The 7,266-nt window shown below is 54.0% G+C and overlaps 1 protein-coding gene across 1 annotated transcript in view; it reads right to left on the bottom strand.

Moving 5' to 3' along the window:
• MYO1D (myosin ID) overlaps nucleotides 1-7,080 on the bottom strand; it is a gene marked incomplete at both ends in the record, with an annotated part of 32,291 nt that extends 25,211 nt beyond the window's left edge. Inside the window, 10 exons of the mRNA XM_009079427.1 lie at nucleotides 87-257; nucleotides 938-1,052; nucleotides 1,129-1,274; nucleotides 1,888-2,091; nucleotides 2,186-2,302; nucleotides 2,770-2,865; nucleotides 3,735-3,788; nucleotides 5,491-5,650; nucleotides 6,118-6,211; nucleotides 6,872-7,080. Coding sequence (XP_009077675.1) covers nucleotides 87-257; nucleotides 938-1,052; nucleotides 1,129-1,274; nucleotides 1,888-2,091; nucleotides 2,186-2,302; nucleotides 2,770-2,865; nucleotides 3,735-3,788; nucleotides 5,491-5,650; nucleotides 6,118-6,211; nucleotides 6,872-7,080 — 1,366 coding nt within the window. The remainder of the gene's footprint in view (nucleotides 1-86; nucleotides 258-937; nucleotides 1,053-1,128; nucleotides 1,275-1,887; nucleotides 2,092-2,185; nucleotides 2,303-2,769; nucleotides 2,866-3,734; nucleotides 3,789-5,490; nucleotides 5,651-6,117; nucleotides 6,212-6,871) is intronic.
• Between the last annotated feature and the right edge of the window lie 186 nt (nucleotides 7,081-7,266).

Raw genomic sequence — 7,266 nt, 5'->3', positions numbered from 1 at the left:
CCTCTTCCCTTATCCCGCTGCACCTCGAAACGTGGGAAGGGTCTGACCCAGCAAGGAAGGCGTGAGGGTACCGGGGAGAGCGTTACCTTCCTGCTGGAGAAGTGTGCATGCTTCCCCAGCTTGGTATTGAGAGCCTCCAGGAACATCTCGTCCGTGACTTTGCCAACGTTCATGCAGGCATCGTCCAGGATGGCAATGATCCCTTTATGCTGCTGCTCCACCAGGTCCACTATGACCTGGTTGTTGAAGTAATCGATCTGTAAGGAGCAAAGAACAGACAGGGCTGAAGAAAAGGAGAAGGTGGGAGGTGTCCCTGCCCAGGGCAGGGGTCGGGGCTGGGTGGTCTCTGAGCTCCATCCCAACCCCTAATATTCCATGATCCTATGAACAGGGAGAGTTGTGACCACAGAACCAGGAGTAGCAGTGCTGGCTACAGCATCAGGTGTGACAGTGAAGATGAGGCCCAGCACCACAGGGCAAGCTCTGAAAACACAGATCACTAAGTCAGCAGCAGCAGGAGGTGGTTTTTCAACCCCCTCAGGTACATCTCAAGACCTCTGTCTGCTACAGAATGCACTTGAAAGTGTCCTTTAGCATCCAGCTGTGTGCAGGCACCAGTGAACACTGCACGTCCTGTCCTGTTCCAAGGGAACTTAGACAGGAGAAGTCAAGATTTTTACGTGTTAACATCCACAACCAGAACAAACAGATAAACACTCGGAAGGGAAATTCAGAGAGATGCCACAAGAGGTTCTATCCCAGATCTTATTTTCCCAGAGACACACTGGGGTGACTGGTTAGCTCCTGCCCCTGTGTGACAGGACAAGTGGCAGGGACCCAGACATCCTATCGACTCAGCAGGAGCAGCTCCAGCTCTGGGACTCTGCTGGTACCCTGACCTCACTGGGACCTGTCCCTCCCCTGCCAGAGCACTCACATGCTTCCAGGGAATTCCCTCGCGCTGGTACTCCTCCTGCTCCTGCTTTAGAACCAGCTGGATGAAGAGCTGCTGCAGCTTCTCGTTGCAGTAATTAATGCAGAACTGCTCAAAACTGCAGAGACATGAGGGGAGAAGAGGTGAGTGAGCTGGGACGGGGCAGGGCTCGGCATGGCCGTGGCGACGCTGACCTGTTGTTGTCGAAGATCTCGAAGCCGTAGATGTCCAGGACGCCGATGACCGTGTTCTTGCCGTGCACGGTGGTGTCGTAGTTCTTCACCTCGATCACGTCGTTGATGTGGGTCACCATCCAGCAGAAGAGGCGCTCGTAAATGGCCTGCAGGGAGCACACGCTGAGGGCTCTGCAGGCTCCCAGCCCCACGCCCAGGCCTTTTGGAGGAACAACACTCCTTTCTTCCTTCCCAAACTCCTTCCCACCCAGCTGAAGCCCCAGCGAGGTCACTGGGCCCAGCAGTTCCCTAATTTGGTTCCAACCTGCTTTTCAGCTGCCTAATAACTTCCGCTCCTGACAATTATTTAATGATGGGAAGAGCAAGTGGGAGGTCAGTCCTAGAAATCTAACAAGTGAACACAATGGCAGCAACATCTTCCTGCTCCCCTTTCAGACAGAAAATGTTCTGAAGGCATAAGTGTCCTCAAAGTCTCCATGCTGGGTGCTGGGGCAGGGACGGGAAGGGCAGGGATGGGCTGTGCTGCAATCCCCATGGAACACAGGAGTGTGTACATCCAGAAATAAACCCACACAGCCCACAGCCTTCCTGTGCCTCAGCCTGCACAATGCCCATGGATCCACCCAGGAACCATTCTGAGTGTGGAAAAACGTCCAGTTCTGACACCAACTCAATGCTGAGGCCTCCTCAGGCATCACTGAGCCCACCCCAACCCGAAGGTGTGCGAGTTACTGTCAGAGAAAGGCACCTGGAACTCACCTTGGCCAAGGCATCCCTGCCATAGGTGGCTTCCTGCTCCGTGTGCTGCTTGTCGATGACGTCCCTGCCCGTGGCCACTGTCCGGAACAGCAGAGCCTTCTCCACCAGCTCGGCCTTGGTGGACAGGAGGTCTGCGATGACCGACACCACCTTCCCGTTCTCGATGGCAGGAGTGTCCCCATCCACTGAGAACTTCAAGTTCCCCTGCAGTAAGAAGCCAGAAGCTGGGTTCTCACTCTGCCCTTCATTCACAGAACCAGCACACCCCTGGGCTGGGTACCCACAGGCAGGAGCTTACCAGGTGCAGAATGGCTGCCACGATCTTGTAGACTGTCTGAATCTCCTCCTGCTTGAAGCCAATCACCTTCATGGCATCAGCTACTGCCTTGAACTCAGCACCATCATTGATGGAGCACTGAGGAGAGAGGTGTTTGGGGCAGGTTTAATGGAAGTCAGCTGGGAGGAACCAAAGAGCTCCCAAGCCCATGGCAAAGGGAGATGTACTTTGCTATTTTTCAGATGTGAGACACTGTGTTGAGATTCCTCAGCTCATCCCAACGCCACCTCCCACACCTCACACACGTGTGCTGTGGCAGCATCAGGCACAGAAATCCACCACAGCACCATCAACTTCCCAGTGCAATTCACTGAGAGGAGGAGACTCATTACAAACCCAGCACAACAGCGACAAGTTGTGCAGAGAAGTCACCTCATCCCAGGGCCAGAAACTCCATGAACAGAGCACAGAGGTGTCACCATTCCACTCATCCCACAAACACTGCTCCAGCTCCTGCGAGCTCAGCAGTGCTTTGAGCATTCCCAGCAGCACCCACAGGATTAATCCCAGTTCCCTGTGCCCCCCCAGCACCTCAAACCCCTCACCTTGATCTGTGCCCCAGGGCAGATGTAGCTGTAGGCCGACGCATCCTTCTGGAGGTGCAGAGAGCGCAAGAGCTGGTCAGAGCCTCCCTGGAGGAGCTGCACAGAGAGCAGTTTGGGGAAATGGTGAATGACAGACAGAAACCCTTACTTCTTTTGTCCCTTTCTGCTCTGCTTGGCTAGCAGAGCCATGGAACACCAGTCCCTGCACAGGGTGTGGAGTTTTGAGCACAACCCCTGTGAGCTGCAGTGTGCAGCAGCACAGGGCTCTGTCCTCCAGGAGATTGCCCAAACCACCTCCCCCTGGGTCACAGCTGTTCAGAACAGCAGCCTGGACCCCTCACAGCCCAGACCTGTGCACATGGGTGACATGCCACAGCTGTGCCTTGGCAAGCACATTTCCCTTCGTTGCTGTACACAGAGACACTTCCATATGGAAGTGACATGTCTGTGAGGAAGGTGCTAACATTGCCATCACGGAGCACTGGGAAGTGGGGAGAAAATAAACAAACCTGTGTTTCCCCCACTGCAGAGCTGAGAATCAAGGTTATACTAACAGTCCGACCAGATCCCCCAAGGACACCCAGGGAACCACTGCACAATGTGGAAGGCATTAAAAAGAACTCCCAAAACCCCAAGAAAGTCAACTTTGTGCCATAAAATCACTTCCATATGGACTAAAGGCCTCAGGAGAAAACAAAGGGATTAGACTTGTTACAAAGGAAGCAGTGGGTCGAGGCCCAGTGTCCTTCCATGCTTGTTTGGTTAGTCTCCTCTGGGTTTATAGACGTGTTGGTGTGGGGCTGAAGCTCAGAAAACATTCAGCCTTCCCATGCTCCCTCCAGACCAGACCCCCACAAAGGGCTGAGACGCTGCGACAAGGGAACCCTGTGGGACACCTGGAGTGCTGTGCCTGCCCTGCCTGGGCACCCAGGGACAATCAGCTGCTGCAGCAAAGGAATACAGACCTGGTAGAAGGAGTGGAAGCTTCTCTCCCCAGGCTGCTGCACGATCACTCGGGACTGGGGGAACAAAACACAAGGCTCAGTGTTCCTGGCTGGCACAGCCTGCAGCCCCTGCAGCTCCCCTCACACCCTGCCCAGCCCTCAGGGATGGGGAGAGCACCAGCAGCGAGCTGTGACCACGGGGTCTGAGGTCTGGAACCAAAGGGATCAGCTTGTGCAACAACTGCAACGTCCTACTCCCACCCAGGAGTGCCAGGCACAGGAGCCCCAGGCACAGGAGCCCCAGGCACAGGAGCCCCAGGCACTGCTTGCATGAACAGTCAAGGAAAATGTCACTCCAGTCTGAGCATTGTTTAACTGCTGGAGATGAAAACCAGGAGCCTGACTGAAAACAGATGCTCAGAGCCTGATGGTCAGCACTTCTCCAGGCTGCCCCAGCCATGGCACCAGGGAGCAAACACCCTGCCCGGGCACCAGGGCGTGATGCCAGGGACTGAGCCACAGCTCCACTTCAGAGCACCCACTCCAAACCAGAGCAGCACAGAGCGAAGTGAAACGCAGCAAACATTCAGTCAACAGCCAATAGATCCTTATTTGATGCTCTAAGTTTGAACTATGCAGAGTGATGAGGCACTAAGCTGTGTCAGAGGAGGTTAGGCTGGAAATCAGGACAAGGTTCTTCCCCCAGAGGTGTTTGGGCACTGAACAGCTCCCAGGGCAGTGGGCACAGCCCCAAGGCTGACAGAGCTCAGGGAGTGTTTGCCCAATGCTCTCAGGCCCAGGGTGGGATTTTGGGGTGTCTGTGCAGGAGTTGGACTGGGGATCCCTGGGGATCCCTTCCAGCTTAGGAGTTTCCATGATTTGCTGTGCTCCTGTTGCAATGCAAACCCACTGTTACTGCCTGTGTTCAGGCCAGAGCCTCAACTGCTCTCAAATGGAAACAGATTTAACTTGGGAGAAGTCAAGAAGAAGAACTAAACTATCAGGATAAATAAATGACCAGGATTTAAGTCACAGCAGCTGCAGGCCCAGCCCTTTTTCTTTTTGTAGGTTTTTTTTCATCAAAGCCTCCCAAGTCAAATGTTTGGTTTACTTGTTTTGTTTTCAAAATAAAGTGTTTATTCTGAAAATAGACGTCAGAGAAACAAAGGGGAATAAAAAGCACAGCCCAAGTGTGTTAGCAGATGTGGCCAAACACACAATTGGAGCCAGACGTGTCTCACAACCACTGCTCACAGCTCTGGGCTCTGTGTGTTTGCCATACTCCAGTGTTTTCAGACATCACTTAACGACACGGGGAAACTCGCTGTGCTCAGAGGCACTTGGAATGTCTAAAAGCAAGAGACTAGAAGTCACACAAGTGTGGCATTATTCCAGAGCAACACTTCCCAAGCAGACTGAGACTATCACAGCCCTGGAGATCTTCTCCTTGCCCACCAGGGAGATCTCAGTGCAGGCACTTACAGAGAAGGAGTCTGGCAGACATTAAGTTGTACCCAGAACAAAGCTGAGATTGGAGGTCACACACCTACAGGCACAGAGGAGTCTGAGGAACAAGGTCCCTCAGGGTGAGCAGCAGTGCCACAGGAACAGGGCCCTGCAGTGGCTTCACTGACTCTGGAGGAGAAGTGAATCCCTGGATTGGCTTTCCATGCCCTCAGAGCTGCTGACACACACGTGTGGAAGGAAACCTTCCTGCTGGCAAAGCACAGATTGCTGTCCAGCACAGCCTCCAGCCCTGGCAGCGAGGGGGGCTTACCTTCTCCAGCAGGTAGTTATTGATGTGCCCACCTATGGGGTCTCCTTTGAAGTCAAAGTTGATGTCCATGTACTTCCCAAACCGGCTGGAATTGTCGTTCCGGTTTGTTTTGGCATTGCCAAAGGCCTCCAACACACAGTTGGATTTCCGGTTCTTCACCCTGCAGGGAAAAGGGAAGATCCAGACTTGTGGACTCAAGCCATGGAATTTTCCCCAAGCTTTTCCCAGTGAGGCTCCCTGGTGGCACACTGGGGCAGATGTGGGTGATGCCAGCAATCCCCTGGGAGGTGCCAGCAGGACCTGGACAGCAGCAAACACTCTTTGCTTCAGACACCAAATCCCCCACTGAAAACAGCATCAAACTGCAGAAAAGACCTCTCAGCTCACTGAGTCCAACCATGAGATGGTACTGGTTGGAAGGTATTTCTGGATACCATTCTGAGTTTGAAAGTTTGAATTTGCAAAATGAACTTTTCTACATGATTTTGGCAATTAGCGTTGCAAAATTCCCAGAGTAGATAGAGGGAGTTAGGGAAACGCTGTGTAAATCAGCATGTACAGGAGAACATCTAGCAACATGGTGCACACAGCCCACAGAGAGAGATCCATGGACAGGGAAGGCCTTACCTCTCCACCTCAGCCCTCTGCCCGGGGTTGGTGATGGCTGCTATGTACTGCATGATGTACTTGCTGGCCTCAGTTTTCCCAGCCCCACTCTCACCTGGGGGCAGAAACACCAAGGTGACCCAAGAGCAGAAAAAAGCAAAGCAAATCCCTGGACAGCAGAGCTTAGTTCTACCGCAGCACTGCCTGGGGGTTGGATTCTATTTTTACAGCCATCTTTGTGTGCACTCTGGGCCACCACGGTGTGAGATTTCACGGGCTGGGAAGGCCTGGCACACCGAGGATCAAAGGGATATTGTTCGAGGAGAGAGCCTGGCATGCAGGGCCAGGCTGGCAGCAGCGCTGGGAACAGCAGGACAAGGGGCCACTGTTCAGCACCCGGCTCGGGCTTTCGCCTTTCAGAGCCGCCGGAGCACGGGGACATCAAGGGAACGGAGTGCCAGGAGCCAGACAGCGACTGCTCCCGCCGCGACACCGCGACAGCCGCGGGATGCAGGGCAGGGCAGGGCAGGGCACGGCCCGGGAGACAGGACAACACGGCCCGGGAGACAGCACAGCAGCGCCGGGAGCTCGGGCCGCGATGGGCCCGACACCTGCAGGACCGACGGGAGGCACACACGGATTCAAATGCAAATCAGCAGCTTTTAGAGTAATGAGGTTTTCTTTTATAAACGCTGCCATTAGCCAAACCATTGTTCTCCCGCCAGGAATTGCACCGAGATCAAGTGCTGATGGCAACGAAAAGCTCTCGGCTCACCTGATATGACAATGCAGGTGTCTTTGGATCGTCTCTTCATGGCTTTGTAGGCAGCGTCAGCGATGGCAAAGAGGTGAGGAGGTCTCTCGTACAGCTCCCGGCCCTTGTACTGCTCGATCATGTCACGCCCGTAGATGTTCAGGTTTTTGTAAGGGTTCATGGAAACAACCACCTCCCCAATGAACGTGTAAATCCTGCCCTTTTCAAACCTGCTCGGGACCAGACAGAAGAGAGGAATCAGTCAACGTGTGAACATCTTCCTGAACCCTCCTGCCCTGAGATTCCCTCTGCAAACGAGGCCGAAGATAACCGGGTGTTTGTTTATACAAAGCGTTTCGGCTCGAAGCCGTTTCCAAACGCAGGTTTGGCCCGAAGGTGCCCGCGGGCAGAGCTCG

Source organism: Acanthisitta chloris, unplaced genomic scaffold (assembly GCF_000695815.1).
Source record: "Acanthisitta chloris isolate BGI_N310 unplaced genomic scaffold, ASM69581v1 scaffold25187, whole genome shotgun sequence".
Classification (NCBI taxonomy): Eukaryota; Metazoa; Chordata; class Aves; order Passeriformes; family Acanthisittidae; genus Acanthisitta; species Acanthisitta chloris.
This window is presented reverse-complemented; position numbering and strand designations above follow the sequence as displayed.